Source organism: Peromyscus maniculatus, chromosome 4 (genome assembly GCF_049852395.1).
Source record: "Peromyscus maniculatus bairdii isolate BWxNUB_F1_BW_parent chromosome 4, HU_Pman_BW_mat_3.1, whole genome shotgun sequence".
Taxonomy (NCBI): domain Eukaryota; kingdom Metazoa; phylum Chordata; class Mammalia; order Rodentia; family Cricetidae; genus Peromyscus; species Peromyscus maniculatus.
The window spans coordinates 81,119,838-81,140,713 of record NC_134855.1 but is presented as its reverse complement, the minus strand read 5'-3'; the positions used below and the strand labels follow the sequence as shown (position 1 = coordinate 81,140,713).

Sequence of the window (20,876 nt, the reverse complement as noted above, 5' to 3'; positions counted from 1 at the left end):
TCTTAGCCTCTGGTCCACAGGCGAGTGGGGAGGAGCTATATAATGTAATTAAATGATTAACATAGACATATTTTGGTTATGATCATTCCCCAGTTTCTCACTGTATCTGAGCATGTAGAATTTGTAATTTTTTGAGGCACCAATTCCCAGTTTTTCTCCCAAGTTTTAGTTCTGCTTTCTCATTCTCCTTGTGGGTTCATTCTTCATCTGTTGCTAAATCTGCATTTCATATGATTGTAAAAATACAAACTGTGCCTGGGTGGTGGCTGTGCAGGCCTTTAATCCCAGCACTTGGGAGACAGAAGCAGATGGATCTCTGTGAGTTCCAGGCCAGCCTGGTCTACAGAGCAGTTCCAGGACGGCTAGAACTGTTACACAGAAAAACCCCTGTCTCAAACCACCACCCCCAAACAAACAAATTGTGATTGGTGGCTTGTTTTCTTTAAATAGAATAAACCTGGTCCCTCTAATGTTTACATACCGTCTTTTTTTTAAAACAGAATCTGTCTATGTAGACCTATGTAGGTTGGTCTTGAACTCACAGAGATCAACCTGCCTCTGCCTCCTGAGTGTTGGAATTAAAGCTGTGTGCCACCATGCTTTGCACTTTTATAATACCTTAAGTAGAAATAAGGAAAAGTGAGAGACTTTAGTGTGAACTCAGAAAATGTCTTTGAGTATGGTCATTATTATTGTTGATCGTACTTGTATCTTACAAATACATTTATCTCACAAACTCTGCTCTCAGTCTGCTTGTCATGTACCATGCTTGAGCATTTGCATGTACTTTAACCTGTCTTCAGTGAACACCTAAATGGTAATGCCCCATCCTCCACGCTTGGCTCTTTGAGTCCTCTTACCCCATGAGTTGTTTGGCCAACAGTTCTCAGTTGAACTTCGAAGGAGCTCTAGTAGAGCTGTTTTTCCCTCAGAATTCCCTGTCTCAATTTGTTTGGGAAGGACTTAGATTTTTGCTTTGAGGCTTTATTGTTTTCTCCAGGTAATCAGCTTATCAAATTATCTACCAGTGAGTTACTTGAACTTTTTCTTTTTTAATTTTTGTTCCGGGGATTGATTACTTATTTATTGCTTTTTTGAGACAGGGTTTCTTTTGTGTAATAGCCCTGGCTGTTCTGGAAACTAGCTCTGTAGACCAAGCTGGCCTTGAACTCAACAAAGATCCGCCTGCCTCTGCCTCCCAAGCGCTGGGATTAAAGGCGTGCGCCACCACCACTCAGCTTTGTTCTGGGGATTGAACCCAGGGTTACATGCTAGGCATGTGCTCTACCCATGATCTACACCTTCCAGCTCACTCTCACCATTGGCCCTGTGTTCAGTCCCAGAACTCTTGAAAGTTTTCAAAGTGAATTTGCAGTATATCTTCTCAAACTCTGATAATTTATTCATTTACGTGAATACAAGTTTTTAGAGCCTCTTGATGATAAAATGGCTTGTTTATTTTCCACTGTTTGACTCCTGATAACCTCATAGCATCCTCTAGTAGAACCATGTAAAGAATTCCTTGTAGGTCTACTAGTATGTTGTTAATAATTTCATTTCCAGGCCTTTGTATATGCTATTTCATCTTCCTAGAATACTTCTTTCTTTCCTTAGATAATTTTGTCTCCTCTCTCAATACTCAGCTGCCATTTCCTAGGGAAAGTTTTCCCATACATATTATATTTTTCTGTTTCCTTAGCTTATTATTTTTTTCTTAGTCTCTAGTCAAACACTTGGCAATCAATAAATGTCAGTTGTATACACGCAACCTTTAGGTGCAATAATGATGGCCTTGATTGAGCATTTACAATGGGCCAAACGTAGTGCTGTACAGAGTACTTAAGTGTTTACTTGTTATTTTTCCGTCAGCACAGAGGCTGAGCTTTAATCTGCTGCTGTTTCAGCCAGCAAATGCTGCTCCACAGTTACTGGCTTGCTTCTATGGCAGTATCCAGGCCGCTCAGGCTGCAGCCTGTTGGGAATTCTGCTCCTGCAAGCACCGGCTATGTCCTGGCCGCTAAATACAGCTTTTAATTAAATCTCCATTGTTCTATTTATCAACAAGACTCAGGAGTCAAAGGCTGGGCTTGAGTAGCAACTAGCTGACCTCTCTTTGTCAGCATCTCCAAAAGAGAGTGTCCTTGTGCTCCACCAAAACCAAAGAACCCATGCTACACTAAGTCCCTCCTTGCTACTTCTGTGGGGCTCTCTATCGTCTTACAGACAGACACCCTATGACTCTAGGATTACTTTTTGTTAACTAGTTGCTAACTCGGCCCCCTGACCCAAGCTTGATTTTATTTAATTGACACACACAAACTCAGGGTTCACAAAATACCCCACAACATTTACTCTTACAACAATATCCTTGCAGGGGCAGGTATTGTTATTGCCTGTGTTATAGTTGAGGAAACTAAAGCTTATGTGGTTAGCCTTAAGTCATAGAATTTGTAAGAACTGAATTTAAGTCCTACAGTCTAGTTGCAGAACCTGTACATTAAAAACAAAACCAAAAAAACCAATAAAAACATTTGTTGCAAAGATTCTTAATTATTTTTCAAATTTGTAATAAATAATTATTCTTAAGCTATAGGGCTTTGTTTTTAAGTCTCAGACTATAATTAACTAAAAACAAAGTTTTGTAGAATGTTTGGCTTGTGAGAGGGACATTTTAGGGTACAAACACAAAGTTAATTCAGTGGATAGTACAGATTTATTTTTGTACAGATTTTTTAAAACAGATTTATTTGGTATGTGCTTATATATGTGAGGTGCCCACAGACTTCAGAAGAGGAAGTCAGCATCAGATCTTCTGGAGCTAGAGTTACAGGCGGTTGTGAGGTAGGGGTCCTGGATCCAAACTCAGATCGTATGCAAGAACAGCACTCTCTCTTAACAACTGAGCCATCTCCACCCCAAGATTTTTTTTAAGTTGAGAAACTATTTTAATGTGTTTTGCTTACATGTGTGTGTGTATGTATGTATGCATGTATATGTGCCATGTGTGTGTGGTGCCCATGGAAGCAGAGGAGGGTGTCAGAAAGCCCCGCTTACATGGAATTACAAATGGTTATGAGCAGCCATATGCTTGATGGGAACTGAACCCTGGTCCTCTGCAAGAACAGCAAGTGTTCTTAACCACTTTGCTGTCTCTCCGGCCAAATTTTATACGGAGAAATATTATAGTTAGAGTGAAATATTTATCTTAACTGAGAATAAAGAGCTTTTGGGCCTTAAAAGTGAGAGAAGTAGTGCTTTAGAAGTCCATGTACTCTGCTTAGAGTTGCAGCAGTTGTAGACTCAAGACTGAGACTTGGGGCCTCCTGACTACAGTCCTGGGTTTTTGTCTTCCCCAACCATGGAAAGATGATATTGCCAAGGCTTACGTAAAAGGAACTTTAAAGAGAATGCTGTTTTCTAGTTTCCAGTGGCTAAAATCTTGAACACAAAGAGAGCAAAATGACATAATTTCTTAGGACAAAATCATTCATTAATTGCTTAAGAAACTTACCACTTATGTGCAAGTTCTAGCTTGTTTATCTAGGATTTAACACATTTCACGGGACTTTTGATTAGTTGATTTTTAAACTTGAAATGTGTTTTATTCCTGAATCATTATGAACATAGGGATAGGCTACCAAAGGATGGCTTAGCAGATAAAGATGCTTGCTGTACAATCCTGGCAACCTGAATTCAATCCCAGAACCTATTTAAAGGCATAGGGAAGTTGTAGAGAACCAACTCCACAGATCTGATGCTGACTTCCTCTTCTGAACTCAAACTCTGTGGGCACCTCACATATATAAGCACATACCACCATGCAACACACACACACACACACACACTATTGGGGAAAATTATAAAGGCCACTCCATGTAGTTAAAAGGAAGATTTATTTAGTGGATGACTTACAAATGAAAGAATGGATAGGTCGCGGGGGTCTGGGGAAGGCGTATAGCAATCCAGCGGTGTTCTCTGGAGCTCTGCACAATCAATCTCCACCATCCAGGGTCCAGGCGCAGAGAGCGCGCCCCGAGCGAGCGCTTGCCCATCCAGCTCCTAGGTTTCCAGCACCTCCCCTCGCCCCGCCTCGTAGGCGTGACAGTTGCCAGAGTCTCAATGGGGGTTGGAGCTTCCAGATCCAAGCTGGAATGGCTACCCACTACACACACACACTTAAAAATAAATCTTTTTTAAAAATCTGTACAAAATAAACACTAGGGGCTGGTGAGATAGCTCAGAGGTTAAGAGCACTGGCTGTTCTTCCAGAGGTCCTGAGTTCAATTGCCAACAACCACTGGTGGCTCACAACCATCTGTAATGAGATCTGGCGCCCTCTTCTGGCCTGCAGGGATACATGCAAACAGAATACTGTATACATAATAAGTAAATAAATCTTAAAAAAAAAAAAAAGTAAATTAAAAAAATAAAATAAAATAAACACTAAATCCACTGAATTGACTTTGTGTTTGTACCCTAAAATGTCCCTCTCACTTACAAGCCAAATATTCTACAAAACTTTGTTTTTAGCTAATCATAGTCTGAGACTTAAAAACAAAGCCCTATAGCTTAAGAATAATTATTTATTACAAATTTGAAAAATAATTAAGAATCTTTGCAATAAATGTTTTTGTTGGTTTTTTGGTTTTGTTGTCCTTTGACTTTCACATAAGTGCATACCTCTCACATCACAATGATAGTCAATTAATTAATGAAACTTAGTGTTCTTAGTTATCACTAATTGGATTAAAACTTTAGGGAAAGATTATATTTAAAACAGGGTACAGAGCAGCAGTTAAATAATGGTTTTGGTTTTGAGGAGAAAGTCAATTTTTTAAGATTAAATAATAGCAACTAAAGAAAGACGATAGTTTCTCATTCAAGGTTTGACTCACTTTATCGTGAGTTAATGAGGTAATGGGTTGCTCCCATTCATTATTGTGTAGTGTAGGTAGACTTTTCTTTCCTGCAAGCCAGTCCCAAATAACCGACACAGAGACTTAATATTTTAACTGTAAATGCTCAGTCAATAGCTCAAGCTTGTTACTAGCTAACTTTTACATTTAAATTAAACTATATTTCTTATCTACTATCTGGCACATGGCTCTTGGCTTGTTACTTTATTTTCTACACATCCTGCTTCCTCTGCATCTGGCTAGACTCTGCCCTTCTTCCATCATTCTTTCTGCCCCGAAAATCCTAGCTATTGGCCAATCAGCTTTTTATTAAACCAATTCAAGTGACAGATTTTTACAGTGTACAAAAGGATTATTCCACAGCACTGTGGAATGAGGATAGAAGACTGGGACACATCTCTTTGTTCATTCTCTTTTCTAGGCCTCAGCTAGAAGTATTTAGTGGTATTTAGAGTTGGAGGTTGGGTAAAGGTCTTAGGAAAGGCTATGTGGAACCTTAAATATACATTTTTTTTTCTAAGCTGATCCAAATACAGGAATTAGAAACAGTATCTGTATTCTGAAGATTTTTTTTTTCACTCTAGAGTCAAGAAAATATAAATTGGCCATTGTTTAAAACTACTAGGAGTGGTACTTTTTTCCTAGTGTCTCTTTCCCAGCCGCTGGTTGTCAAAAACACATTGAAATGGACTATGAGCAGAAGCTTCTTACATTCTGTGAGAAGTGCATGGCCACAGAAGTGGTTACTGATACTCTGGGTGAAGAGTGGAAGGGTTATGTGTTCTGGATCAGTGGTGGGAATTATAAACAAGGTTTCCCATAAAGCAAGGTGTTTTGACCCATGGCAGAATGTGCCTGCTGTTGAGTAAGGGGCATTCTTGTTACAGACCCAGGGAGGACTGGAGAGGGGAAGCTCACGTCTATTTGAGAATGTATTGTGGATGCCAATCTGATTGTTCTCAACTTGATTATTATAAAAAAGAAGAGGATTTTCCTGAACTAACAGATACTACTGTGCCTTGTTGTTTGGGACTTAAAAGAGCTAGCAGAATCTGAAAGCTTTTTAATCTCTCTAAAGAAAATTATATCCTCCAATAACGTTTTCAGAAAGCCCTTAAATAAAGATGGTAAGAAACCCAGGACCAAAGCACCCAAGATTCAGTGTCTTGTTACTCCATGTGACCTGCAACACAAATGCAGGTGTATAGCTCTGAAGAAAAACAATATACTAAGGAAGAGAAGGAGGCTTCAGGATATGCTAAACTTTTGGCCAAAACAATGAAGGTAGCTTGTAGCTGGAGAGTTTCTCTTTGGGCCCGCCAAGCCCTCACAGTCTCATAGCCCACTTACAAAATAATCACTCAAACGCTTATATTAATTAAAACTGTTTGGCCATTAGCTCAGGCCTACCACTGACTAGCTCTTATATTTAAACTAACCCATAATTCTTATTTAGGTGTTTAGCCATGTGGCTTGGTACCTTTCCCCAGTTCTGCCTTCACATCTTGCTTCTTATGGCAGCGGTGGCTGGCAGCATCTCCTGACTCAGCCTTCCTGTTCCCAGAATTAAGTACTATGGATGATTGATTGATAAATAAAGTGCTGACTGGCCAGTAGCCAGGCAGGAAGTATAGGCGGGACAAGGAGAGAGGAGAATTCTGGGAAGTGGAAGGCTGAGATAGAGAGATGCTGTCAGCTGCCACAATGAGAAGCAGATGTTAAGATGCTGGTAAGCCATGAGCCACATGGCAACTTATAGATGAATAGAAATGGGTTAATTTAAGTTATAAGAACAGTTAGCAAGAAGCCTACCATGGCCATACAGTTTATAAGTAATATAAGTCTGTGTGTGTTTACTTGGTTGGGTCTGAGCTGCTGCGAGACGTGGGTGAGAGAGATTTGTCATGACTGTGGGCCAGGCAGGACCAGGAAAACTCTTAACAGCAGCAGCCAAAGAAAAACACCAGGAACAGATTGCCAAGAGAGGTAAGCTGTCCTCTCTCTCAGAGTTTCTGCTTCTGAATCCAGTCAAAAATTAAGTCTCTCAAGAGTAACAAATAATCATACCTTGAAGGAAAAGAAAAACCTACGAAGATTGGTGCACAGTCAACTAAGTAGTTCACTACTGTGATCCCATCAACAGAGAGGCTGAGGCAAGAGGCCCGAAGTTCACTACGAGCCAGGGATACAGTAGTGAGATGTTATCTCAACAAAAACAACTTCAAGGAATACATACTGTTAGCTCATTACAATGTTTAGCCTTCTGAAATTTATTTTAAAACTATACAAATATATGCGGAGTTATTGGTAGCTGTGGGCTGCCTCAGCTACTGCCAGGGTAATGCAAGAAAATCCATGAATACAGTAAGGGCTTAGGAAAAATTCTTACCTATCTGAGGGCTAGACTTTTTCTATCTGAGGGGTAAATAATAAAGGAACACACATGCTTTCTGATGGTAACTTTCTCTTTTACTTCAACTTAAAAAATCCTCTCTCTGAAAATATGTTTCCACAGTTACATCTCTTTACGTACAGCTACATTTTCCACACACACACTTACACAGCCCCCTCTTCTCTGAAAATCTCTCTCGCTGTCTCCTGCCTAGCTATTCATGTTCTCTCCTCAGCTCCTTCTGCACACACACACTCAAACTCTAACACACACACACTCACTCACTGCCCAGCTCCTTGTGCACGCACACACTCAAACTCTAACAGACACACACACACACACACACACACACACACACACACACACACACACACTCACTGCCCAGCTCCCCCCACAGTTCCTTCACATAGCTTTTCTCTCATGGCGGCAGCTCTTTCACCCAGCTCTACACAGCTCTCTCTCCACTCCACCCCTGCTGCCCCACAGCCCAACTCTGGACAGTTATAAGTTACATTTTCAGGGCCTACCCATTCTCACAATACAAGATAAGTCATATGGTTTCTCTTAGGCTAGTATGTCACATTGACCCATGCATGCAGCACTAAGTTGGTGAGGGATCCCAGACAGTAAACAGTTGACTGAACCTTCAACAGTCAGGTGCGCAGAAAGAGAACTACTTACTGCAAGGAGCTATGTCTCATTGTAAACAGCCTGGCCTTGGTTTAGCAGTAAACAACACCTGGGAATTAGTCTCTGTGTATTTTCTGCAGGGGCAGTTTAATCTGTTTTGAGTTTGTTCTGAAGTCCAAAATTAGCTGTCTGTGTAAAAGGCTATCTTTGTGACTGAGAATCCTGTCAGTCTGAGTAATGTAAAATATTCTAGTATAGTTTCTGTGTATCAAAATTATATAGCCTAAACAGAAATCGTCTTCCAGAACATCCACAGCTATAAGTGTGCTCAAAGATGGAATATATTCTTGAGATAAACACACAAGCACTGGGAAAGCACCCATAGCAGTTCTTAGGGAAGAAATGTAGTGGCACATGAGAGAAATTACAGACAGAAAACCACCAGTTTCTGTAGACAGTGACCCCATGGTCTTTCCAGGTGGGGCTCCCCACCAGGTGGGTCAACCTGTTAAACACTAGTTGTCACTGCTGTACATTCCCACGGCCCCCTGCAGAGAGTAATTATTTTGTGATGGGCATTGTCTTAGGGTTTATTTCTGTGATAAAATAAGATGACCAAAAACAACTTGGGGAGAAAAGGTTTTATTTCAGTTTGTATGTCTCAGTCACATTCCATCTTGAAGTCAGGGCAGGAACCTGGAGTTAGAAACTGAAGCAGAAACTGTAGAGGAACTCGGCTTACTGGCTTGCTCCACATGGCTTGCTCAGTGTGTTTTTTTATACAAATCAGGACCACCTGCCCAAGGGAGACACTACCCACAGTGAGCTGGACCTGCCCACATTAATCAAGAAAATGCCCTAAAGATATTTACCCATGGGCAATCTGATGTAGACATTTTCTCAACTGAGGTTCTTCTTCCCAAATAACTCTGTGTTAATTGTGTCAACTTTGTGTCAAGTTGACAAAAAACTCAGAGTCTTGCACACATACGAGGCAAATTCATTACTTCTGAGCGATATCCCCAGCCCCTAATCCAAGTATTTTTTTGTTGATTTCCTAGTGCTGGTATTCCAAACTAGGAATGTATGTGTATTTGGCAAGTATTCTGCCACTGAGCTGTTTTGTATCCCCAGCTTTGTGTATACATGTTTTTAAAATGATTATGCAATCTATAGAGATGGGCGAGGCACAGGAAATTGACATAGGTACAGGAAAACAGATCTATCATAGACTGTCTTCTTACTGATATGTTGCACAGAAAGAAACAGTTACCACTGATCACTGGATGATCACAGGCTGTACAGCTGGCAGTACTGTGCAGTACTGTGCATTTTCCTCATCCCATAAGTAACCACATTCCTATTTGCTGCTTCTTGTTCTGTCCTAGCCCCAGTCCCTGACAAGCACAGTGATCCTTGTTTCCCCATGGATTTGCTTACTTGGGAAATTTCATACAAATGGAATTGCATATGGCTGCATCTCTTTTGTTTTTGGTTTCTGCTTAGTATTTTCTATGTTCATCCTTTTGTGTCTGAACAGTATACCATTATTTGACTGTCTCATATTTTGTTTATATTCACTTCTCAGTTATTGGACTTAAAGTTTGTTTCTGCTTTTTTGTTTGTTAGGAAAATGCTATCAACATTCATGTGGTGGTTTTGTGTGAATCTTTCATGTCTCCAGGAGTGGAATTGCTGGGCCATAGAGTGAAAGGAGCGTGAGGTTTTAATTGATCTTCTTAATTTTGTGAACTGTTGTCAACTAAAAGCTAACTTTATACCATATGGAATCTTTGTGCTTTCAAATAGTTACCAAAAACAAAACTGCATGCCAGGTGTCCCAGTGCACACCTTTAATCCCAAGATTTTGGAGGCAAAGATTGGCTGTATAGTGAGGCCCTTGTCTTACTCTACAGGCAGAGCCAGGTGGGTCTCTGTGAATTCAAGGCCGGCCTTTTCTACATGGTGAGTTCCAGGACAGCCAGGTCTACACAGAAACCCATCTTAAAAAACCAGTGCACACACACATACACACACATACACACAGCTGGGCATGGTGGCCCATACCTAGCACTTGGGAGGCACAGGCAGGGGGATCTCTGTGCATTAGAGGCCAGCCTGGTGTACATAGAGAGCTCCAGGAATACATGGAGAGATCCACTCTCAAACTCCCATCTCCCGCAAGAAAGAAAAGAAAGTAATTTGAGATAATTTGTTTAAACACACACATGCACAAAGCAAAACAAAAACAACAAATACCCTATTAATAAAAGTTTGGAAGGTGTTTTTCAACAGTATTTCTTGTGTTGCTTTCTGTAACTTATTTTTATTTTGAATTTTTTTTGCTTCTATGTATGTGTGTATATGTACCTCGTGTGTGCCTAGTGCAAAAGTGCCAGGTTATTAATGTATGGATATAAGCTGACCCTTTGGCTTAATGTTTAAATTTTAGGTCTCCAACATTTAGCAAGATGCCTGGCAACTGAGTAGATGCCTAGTGTTCTGAAACTGAGCATAAAATTTTAATTACTTGTAAATATCTACAGTGTATCCAATACAATCCTTTGTGCTAGTGATAAAGCAGTGAATAAGCAAAGACCTTGTCTTTGTGGAGTTGATGTGTTTATTAACTATCTAATAAGCCAACCAGGAAATGTGTAATATGATGAATGTTGCTAGTCTTGTGGGGAAATAAAAGAGGGTTATAATATAAAATAAAAGAATGAAAAGAAAGAGGATGGAGGAAATAGTAATATGCTGCTTGCCCTAGCTACTTGGGAAACTGAGGCCTTAGAATCATGAGTTTGAAGTTAATTTAGACTGTGTAGGAAGGAGGAGATGTATCTCCAAAAGTCAAGGACTAGGAATGTAGCTTAGTGCTATCATGTGCTTGCCTGGTGTATACAAGCCCCTGGATTCAATCTAATATTTGTGTATGTTGGGGGGGGGGGGGATCTCAGCTATGACTTTATATCCTGTTCAAAAATTAACTCCAAGTGGAATCTGAAATCCAGATGTTTTGAACATTGCATATTCTTCACACACTTGCAGATGTTAGAGTGTTTGGATTTTAGATTATAGATTTTTATCTTCTAGAAGACTATGCAGATATTTCAGAATCAAACTCTGAGGTATTTTGTTAACTTTATAACCTAGAATCACCTGGGAGAAGTCTCCAAGAGGGAGTGGGGTGGGGGCTGGCTCTTTATTATGTTAATTGAAGTTGGAAGACCCAGCGGGTAGGCAGCACCACTCCTTGGGTCTGGCTCCTGTACATTTAGGAGAAAGCTAGCTGAGCAGTGAGTATGTATGCACACTTGCGTTCTCTGTCTCTGCTCTCGATTGTGGGTGTGACTAGCTGCTCCAAGTTCCTGCTGCCTTGACTTTCCTGCAATGATGGAATTGTGAGCTAAAATAGACCCTTTCTCTTCTAAGTTACAGGGTATTTTGTTACAGCAAGAAAGAAATGAAGAGTATCTTTTCACTTTTTCTTTCCTGCTGGGAGTTGAATGGAGAGTGTCACACATGTTGAATAGAGAGTGTCACACATGTTGAATATACTACCTGCTACACCCCCAGTTCCTGTTGTTAGAGACTGATGAGCTATTCAGCTTGTACTCTTGAAAGAATTTATTTCCAGAAGAATACTCTTACTCTCTTTATTTCCAGAAGAATACTCAAGGGGGAAAATTCTTTGAGACATTGGGTTAAACCAAGGTGTTTATTATAATTTTAGCCAAATGACAACGTATTTAAAAATTAAAATTTGATTAAATTTAGTACTAGTTTTTTTAAGATGTTTTTAGAAAATGAAAGCTATGGGTTGGAAGAAAATATTTGTATCTGCCCAAGGAGCTGATTTGTTTCTTTCTTTTTTTGGGAGGGAGGACGGTGTGGGGGGGATTGGTTTTTTTTGAGACAAGGCTTTACTGTGTAGCCTTGGCTGTCCTGGAACTCTCTCTGTAGACCAGGCTGGCCTCAAATCCATAGATTCACAAATAAAATTGCTAGAGGTTTCTTCATGCCAGATGAGGAAAATGTTCAACATTGTTAATTATTAAATGTAATGAGAGACCACTGCAAATCAACTAGAATTACTAAAAAAAAAAAAAATGAAAAAAAATGTGTATGGCGTTGAGGCCCAAACTCAGGCCTTTGTACTTGCTGGAGGCAAGAGCTTTGTTCCTGAAGCCTAAGTCAACAAACTGGTAACTCAGCAGTTCGCTCTTAACTTGTAGTTTTGCTTTCTCAAGTATATGCTTATACAAGTGAGTATTATCTGGCCATAAAGAATGAAAGCATGTCATCTGTAGTAAAAGAGATGGAGGTGGAGTTACATGTTAAGTGAAAAAAGCTGGACTAGCACTCAGGCAGAGACAAGGGGATCTCTGTGAGTTCAAGACCAGCCAGGGGGCTACACAGTGAGACCCTAAAAGGACTATTGGGAAAGAGAAAACAAAGACCAACAAAAGAGGGTAAGGTGTGGGTATGGATGTGATTGAAGTCCATTACATAGCTGTACATGGTGATTCACACCTTTAATCTCAGCACTTGGAAGCAGAGGCATGCAGATTCATTTTTCTTTGGGCCGCAGGCTCACAGAAGACAACACTGAGACTTATTATTAATTATAAAAGCACAGCCTATAGCTTAGGATTGCTCCTAAATAGTTCTTATAACTTAAACTAACCCATTTATATTAATCTATGATCTATTACATGGTGTTACCTCTCTTCCATCTTGCACCTCTTGTTTCCTTTCTGTCTTCTGGCATCTCCACCTTTCTTCTTCCCAGAGTCCTCTCTGTCACCAGAAGTCCTGCCTAACCTCTTCTTGCCTAGCTGTTGGCCATTCAGCCCTATATTAAACCAATCATAAGGCACCTTGGCAAAGACACATCTTCACAGTGTAAACAAATATTCCACAACAGAAGCAGGTAGATTTCTGTGACTTTGAGGCTAGCCTGGTCTACATAGAGAGTTCCACTCCAGTCAGAACTATATAGCAAGATGTCTCAAAAGGAAGAAAGGATGGAAGGAAGAAAGAAAGATAGTTTATACACTAGAAAATCATCATTTTTTGTATACTTAATATAGTCTAATATAATTTAAAAAATAGGAACAGTTTATTTCTGAAAAATTTCTACTTAGAATTTTCAGACCAAGATTTACTGTGGAAAAGCGAAACCCAAGAACATGAAACTGCAAAACAACCCAAATAAAATTGGGCAAAAAATTTGTATTTTGCTTTCATTGTTGAGACAGGATCTCACTTTAGCCCTTGCTGGCCTAGAACTTAAAAAGATCCTCCTTCTTCTGCCTCCCAGTCCTGTGGTTAAAGGTGTGCACCACCATGCCTGGCCTGGGCAAAAGACTTGGGGAAAACTTTGCTTTTTGTATTCTCTGGATATTAATTCTCTGCCAGGTGAGGATCTCCCACTCTGAAGGCTGTCTCTTAGCCCTGGTTGATGGTTCCTTTGGTGTATAGGAAGGAACCTTTTAGTTTTATGGAATCCTATTTGTTTAATTCTTATTTCTTGAGCTACTGGAGACCCATTCAGAAAGTCTTTGTGCCTATCGCCAGATTATATAAAAAGTCAAATAATTAAATACTCCACACTAGGGACTGGAGAGATAGCTCACAGGTTAAGAGTGCTTACTGTTTTTGCAGAGGGCAGGGTGTTCCCAGCACTGACATGACAGCTCACCAGCTGTCAGTTCTAGGGGATCCCCATTCTCTTCTGGCTTCCCAAAGCTCCTATATGCACATCATAAACATACATTCACACAGACATAGACACACACACATAAAACTAACAAACCTAAAACTACACAGTAAGAGGTAAGCCAGTCAGTAAATGGACCAGTGAATTAAACATTTCTGTTTAATATCCTTAGCCATAAGAAAGTGCATATCAAAACCACACTGAGATTGCATCTTACCCCAGGTTATCAACAAGAAAATAAAACAGATGCAGAGGTTGGAAGAAGGGGAAATAAACCTTTGTATACAATCTGTATGAATATGATTTACTTAGTCTACATGCTGTGGAAATCATTATTGATTCTTCAAAAAACTAAAACTAAGATACATATCACCCTGCTATACTACTCCTGGGTAATATGCTCTAAGGCATCAAAGTTAGCGTAGAGCAAAGATCCCTGCAGTGTTGGGTATCTTGTTTAGACTATCAGTATTCACTTTAGCCAGGTTGTGATATTGGTTTAGGGTGTCCATCAGTGGATGAATGGATAAGGAAAATTTGGTATAAGTACATCTATACATGTACAATAATGTCATTGTGAAACCATTATTTTATACAGTATTTCCACCAATTAAACTAAGTATATTCAGAAAAGTATAAGACATGATATAGGACTATTTTCTTTCTTTCTCTCTTCTTTTTTTTTTGAGACAGGGATAGGGGGTGGGGGGGTGGGTAGCGCCTCTGCCTCCCGAGTTCTGGGACTAAAGGCGTCTGTTACAACCTCCCTGGGGGACTATTTTCAAAGAGGAAGGTAAACTAGGCTGGAGACAGGGATGGAAGATGGGAATCTGAAACATGAATCTGTCTAACCAGTATACTAATTTAAAAGGTTACTTGTTTTGGCATTGTCTATATAACGGTTAAGTTGCATTGTTCTTATTAGACTGGCATATTAATTTATCAAATTTAGTGAACCTGCTCTTTAAAATGGGTATATTCCAGTATCTAAACTATAAGAAACTTATGTGCGTACTCCCATCCCTACCTGTGAAGTTTATTTCTGTCTTATGCTTTTGGTTTTTGCTAGTTCTGTGTGTTTTTTGGCTAAAGCAACTTGCAACTGCTAGTTGCTCTCCTGTAAATATTTTGATTATCTCATTTAGAGTGTGTGTGTAAAAATTATTTTACATTATAGATTGTACTTTGTATTATTTATTATATTTTATATGTATTGTATTATATATTTTAATACTATCCTCTCTCATTTAAGCTATGAAGATGGACATCCCACACAGTCTGAACCAGATATCCTTCAAAGACAGACATTTGCAGCTTCTCATCAGCTTCCTGGTTATGGCACCACTCCTCAAGCAACTGGTAATAGTTCTTTTGTTAAGTATATTATGATTCTGGTTATATTGAGTGAATAAGAAGAAAAATCAACTTTCACATTTTGGTTTATAAATATAATATATGATATCTATGCCAGAGACTGTTAAAATGAAAATGAGGTAAAGCTTGGCTTTAATGATAATAAACAGACACATTTTTCTTTCTTACATCTTTGGAGGATTAATATATACCTAACCAGAGTCAGGCATAGTGGTGCACGCCTTTAATTCCAGCATTCGGGAGGCAGAGGCAGGTGTATATGAGTTCGAGGCCAGCCTGGTCTATAGAGCCAGGTCCAGAATAGGCACCAAAAGTACATGAAGAAGCTCTGTCTTGGGGGGGGGGGGGGCGGAGCCAAAAAAAAGAATGCTGTCCTGAAATGTACTCTCTCTTGACATTTTCTTATTAACTAATGGTCAATTTTTCATAACTGTTTTGTTGTTGGACAGTTCATGAGAAGTCATTACTTAAAGTGCAAGAGATTTCTTCAGTGAATATAAAATTTGGTTTAACAAAAAAGAAAGAAAGGAAAAAAAAGAAAACTTTGCAGTGTTAACATCTCTTATTTTTTATTTATTATGTTAGGTATAGGCAACTTAGTGTTTTAATTTTAATGTTTTATACATTTTACTTCATTATTTTGTGTTAGGAATTTGGGGTAAATTAACTGCCAGAGAGTTCTGTACACTTTTATTGGCTTCCATTTTCATATGGCATTTGTCCAATTCCCTATGTGTAAACTCACCTATTTTATAACTGCTACTTCTTTCAGAACTTAGATTTTTGCTTTAAGAAAGCAAGCTAAGGGGCTGGAGAGATGGCTCAGTGGTTAAGAGCACTGACTGCTCTTCCAGAGGACCCGGGTTCAGTGTCCAGCACCCACATGGCAGCTCACAACTGTCCAGTTCCAGGGGACCCGACACCCTCTCACAGACATACACCAATGCACATAAATAAAAATGAATAAATTTTTTAAAAAAGAAAGCTAAAAGCCAGGCAGTGCTGGTGCTTGCCTTTGATCCCAGCACTAGGGAGGCAGAGACGTGCAGAGCTCTGTGAGTTCGAGGTCAGCCTGGTCTACAGCGTGAGTTCCAGGACAAACAGGCTACACAGAGAAACCTTGTCTTGAAACAAACAAACAAACAAAAACAAAAAAAGAAAGCTAATTTTAAAAGTTTATATACAGATCCAATTTGTAAGGCTATAGATGTTTTGATGGGCTAAGAGTTGTCTGTCAGTACTGTGTCAACATTTATTTAGATATCTGTGCTACAATTACTTGAAGATTTTTGTATGTTCTCTTCATAGGCATGCATTCCTCAGCAACAACTGAGCTGTTTGTTACGGGACCCCTGCCCACTGCTGGAACACTTCCACCACCTGTGCTGTCCGCTTACCAGCACCCCGCTACCTTTAGCAATAGAAACTTTGTGACCACCTCACCTCTGGTGCTTCAGGATTCATCTTTTAACACTACATCAAATGGAATTTTAAACCCTCATGATCCTTTGCTACAAATTAAGACTTCCCAGGGAACTGTTCCAACTGCTTTGGCATTTGAGCGCCTGGGCAGTTCTGCATTAAGTAACAGCATACCACCTCAGTCTTCAACATATCGTTCAGCTCAAGAGTCAGCACCCCATCTTTTACAACCTCAATTTAGTTTGTTGCCTTCAACACTTGGGGGAGCCCAGCAAACCCCTCAAGCCTACAGTTCAGCTCTTTTTACTAGTTCTGCTGCTTCCATTGAAAGAGCCCTTCTTCGAGAATGTAGTGTTATTAAACACCACCAGCGGCCTTCAAGTACCCAGTCTATTCAGGCACAACTGACTGGTTCACAGCATCCCTTACATAGTTATCTATCAAGTGCAAGTATTGGTAATTTTCAGGAAACATCCAGGCAGTCATCTTTATCCTGTAGCTCAATTCGAGATTCTACTCAGGTGAGCAATGGAGCATTGCAACAGAAGACCCCTCAGGTCTCAGCAGAACTTGCTCAGTCTTACTCATCTGTAATTCCATCATCAGGGTACCTTCCTTCTGCTACAAAAGTAGATGGCTGTTCTACAAAACAACCACTAACATCAACTACAATTCTGAAGCCTCAAAGTGTGATTCCTCCTGTGCAAACACTAAACTATTCTAAACCTTTACATAATCAGAGTTCTGTAATATCAGGTCAAGCACAAATTTATTCTACAGCACAGCTACCCAGCCTTTTATCAGTCAGTCAGTCCCAAAATTATGGTTTAGTACAGCCACATAATGTGCCATCTATTGTTCATTCACATGTTTATAGGTCCAGCAGGGTTGAGAAATTGCCATCCTTATACAAAACATTGACTTTTTCTGGGTCATCTCAGCCTGTAACCTCTGAAAATGAGACACTTAGTTATTCGTCCAATCAGCAAGAAGTATTATCTTTAGTTACAAATGAGAATTACCCTGCTCAGACAGGAGACCTGTCATCAGTAGGTCACTCTCAGGGTCTGTCACCAGTTAGCCAAACACAGGTCAGTTATTCATCTCAATCACAAGTTTTATCAGTTGTTAGCCCTTCAGAAAGCTATGCGTCGGGACAGTCTCTGACATTAACAGCTCCTTCTCTTTCTTATTCTTCTGCCTCTCGGGGCCAGAGCTTGCCAGATTCTAGTCCAACACCAAATTATATTTCTATGCATTCATCCCCAAACACTCACACCCAAGGATCTTCACCACCTCAGCCCCAAAAGTTTTTGCCTGCTGCGCAGTCATCTTTTGCATCCTCTACTCGTGGTCAGGCAATACAGAATAGCATACCTTCCCCTGATCCAAAGTCTTATGCTGAGAGAAAACTTGACTCAAATGTGTATACATCCTCAAAGCAAGATGATGATTTTCCAGTGCAAAAGTTACAGGCATTGCAGTCACAGGCATCTCTTGAGTCAAGCCAAAGGCTACCTGATGGAGAAGGAACTGCTCAAGAGTCAGTTTATAAGACATCAAAGTCAGATGACCGATATTCTCAGAGGATAGCCAGAAACAACTCCCACCTTGAAGACCAAGTTGTTGGAGTTGCTCTCCGAGGCTCAAAACAAGAAGAAAGCATGGTTGGTCCAGTGACACAACTTAGCCAGCAAAGTGGCCAGCCCAATAATGCACTAAACCCCGATCTTAAGAAGGCAACTAATTTAATGCAAGCTCCACAGATAAGGTTGAACACTAAAGACCTCAACCAGCAGCATTCTCTCATCCATAAGATGCATGAAGCCAAGGTTCAGGAACAGCATGATCAAATAATTAGTGCCTCATCTCAGATACAGATTCCAAATCATGCTTTAGGGCATAGTCATCAGGCTCTTCCTAATACACCAGTCCTTTTAGATTCTGCCTGTGATTTACAGATTCTTCAGCAGGCTGGGATTCTGCAGGCAAGCCTGGGACAAGCAAAGCCATCTTTACAAGTACAACGTGTACAGAGTCCTCAACAAATAGTCCATCCTTTCCTTCAGATGGATGGTCATATCATCCAGAGCAATGGTGAACATCCCCAGGAGCAGCTCCATCCTCAAAATTCTGATATTATGAAACTAGACCTCCCTGAACCTTCAAAGCCTTTGCAGCAGCTAACAACGAAGGGCCCTTTCAATGAAACCAATCCACATGATTCAAAGAATCAGTTTGTTTCTCTTGGATCAATATGCTTCCCAGAGGCAATGCTTCTCAGTGATGAAAGAAATATTTTATCAAATGTAGATGACATCTTGGCAGCTACAGCAGCAGCTTGTGGGGTTACACCCTCTGACTTTTCCAAGTCAACTTCAAATGAAACCATGCAGGCTGTTGAAGGTGGTGATTCTAAATCTCATTTTCAGCAGTCATTAGATGTCAGGCACGTGAATTCAGACTTTATAACAGCTACAGTAGGAAAGCCACAGAATATTAATGACATTTCCTTAAATGGAAATCAGGTTACTGTAAACCTTTCATCGGTACCCACCCTTCAGTCAAAAACAATCCTTGATCAACAGCATGTGGAAGCATCTGGTCAAAATATACCAACTAAAGCACCTTCATCCATGGTTGGACCAGGTCATGAAGTTCAGGAGCAAAGTTCTGACCCATTTAAGAAACAGTTGGTTATAAATCATGAATCTAAAGAAGATAGTGAAATTGCTCTTGACAGTGCATTGAGTAATAACAGAAATCAAGAGTTTGTTTCTGCTAGCCAGAGCATAAGTGGAGAGAATGCAGCATCAGAGAATGACTTTACCCTAGTAGGTGAGGACAGTGCTATGTCGGTGGACCATAGAAGGAGCACACTTGCCCTGCTGGCCATGGCGCAGCCTGGGGATGCAGCCAGTGGCAAGACTGAAGAGGAGAAGCAAGATGGGACATATTTTAACCTTCCCAAGACGAAAGCTAAAGGAAAAGGACAAGGTAAAGAGGAAGAGGACAGTAGTCAGAAACAACTGAAAAAGTCTGCCCAAGGCAAGCGCCAGAACCCCAGGGGTACAGACATGTATTTACCGTATACTCCCCCTTCCTCAGAAAGCTGTGATGAAGGTTACCAGCATCAAGAAAAGATGAGGCAGAAGATCAAGGAAGTAGAGGAGAAGCAGCCAGAGGTCAAAACAGGATTTATTGCTTCTTTTTTAGACTTCCTGAAATGTGGGCCCAAGCAACAGTTTTCCACCCTTGCTGTTCGAATGCCTAATAAGACCAGACGATCAGGAACTCAAGTCACCCGGAACGTCTATCCCCCACCACTTGCAAAGGTGTCACCCGCAACGCCTGTGCCATTGGCATTGGAGACTGGAGGGGTCAGTCCATCAGAAAAAGTTGACAATGAACTTAAAAATGTAGAACAATTGTCTTCCTTTTCTTCTGATGAGGAAGACCCTGGTATGTGTGGCCATGATATCTATAAGAACATCTCTGCTCCCTTAACTGCCTTGGATGCTACTTCTGATAAAACAAAGAAAACAGGTAATGTTTTAAACAGATTCACACCTATCACATCCTACCACTAGCTTTTTAGCTATGGCATACATTTAAAACCTTTCTAGTTGTATGCAGCTCTGCAAAAAAAGAAGCTGTCTTGGGGCTTTGCTTTTTGACATTTCCTTACACACAGGATTTCGGTTATTCCACAAATCGCACCTTATACAGCCTGCTGTCTGCACTTCTCTAAGTGGAGACATCTTAAGGCAGTTGTGGAATAGGAAGCATGTGTTACAGGTCCTCTTGCATAAACCTAGCATGTTTTCTTAATATTTCAGTTTTACTCAAAGATTAACATTTTGATATTAGATATAGTTATGTACAAAATGAATATTAATCTAGTAAAAAAGAGAACTTGGATTCTATGCTGGCTTCTCACTATAATCCTATATCCTGGTATAGACACTTCACTTTCTATTAGCATAAGAAAGGTTTTGAGAAGCACTACCTTCAATAAACAGTTGACAGGTAAGTACACTTTTTCTTTCTTTCTTTCTTTTGAAATAAGGTCTCATTCTCAGTGCTTGAGATTAAAGGCTTGAGCAACCAGTGCAGCCACAGTTTACTATTTTCAGGAACAGGTTAAAGAAAAAATATTACAGCAATTTATATAACCATCACCTCTGTGCCAGAAACAAGGGTTAGGAGGTGGCTCAGCAGTTGAGAGCACATAATACTGCTTTCCCTAGGACCTGAGTTTGAATCTCCTAGTTAGTACCCATGTTGGGAATAGCACAGCCCCTGTAACTTCAGCTCCAGGGGGCCACCTGATGTTTCTTTGGGCACCTGCACTCTTTTACCCAGTAATATACATGCCCATTATTAAAAATAATAAACAGAGAAAGAGATGCACATA

General features: G+C 40.2%; 1 protein-coding gene across 2 annotated transcripts in view; it reads left to right on the top strand.

Annotated features, from left to right (window-relative positions):
- Nucleotides 1–20,876, top strand: part of Qser1 (glutamine and serine rich 1) — a 64,969-nt gene that overhangs the window by 12,753 nt on the left and 31,340 nt on the right. For both annotated transcript variants that reach the window (XM_076570217.1, XM_006975876.4), the window contains exons 2-3: nucleotides 14,916–15,022; nucleotides 16,346–20,005. In XM_076570217.1, the coding sequence (XP_076426332.1) occupies nucleotides 16,348–20,005 (3,658 nt within the window). In that variant the 5' untranslated portion in view covers nucleotides 14,916–15,022; nucleotides 16,346–16,347. The remainder of the gene's footprint in view (nucleotides 1–14,915; nucleotides 15,023–16,345; nucleotides 20,006–20,876) is intronic.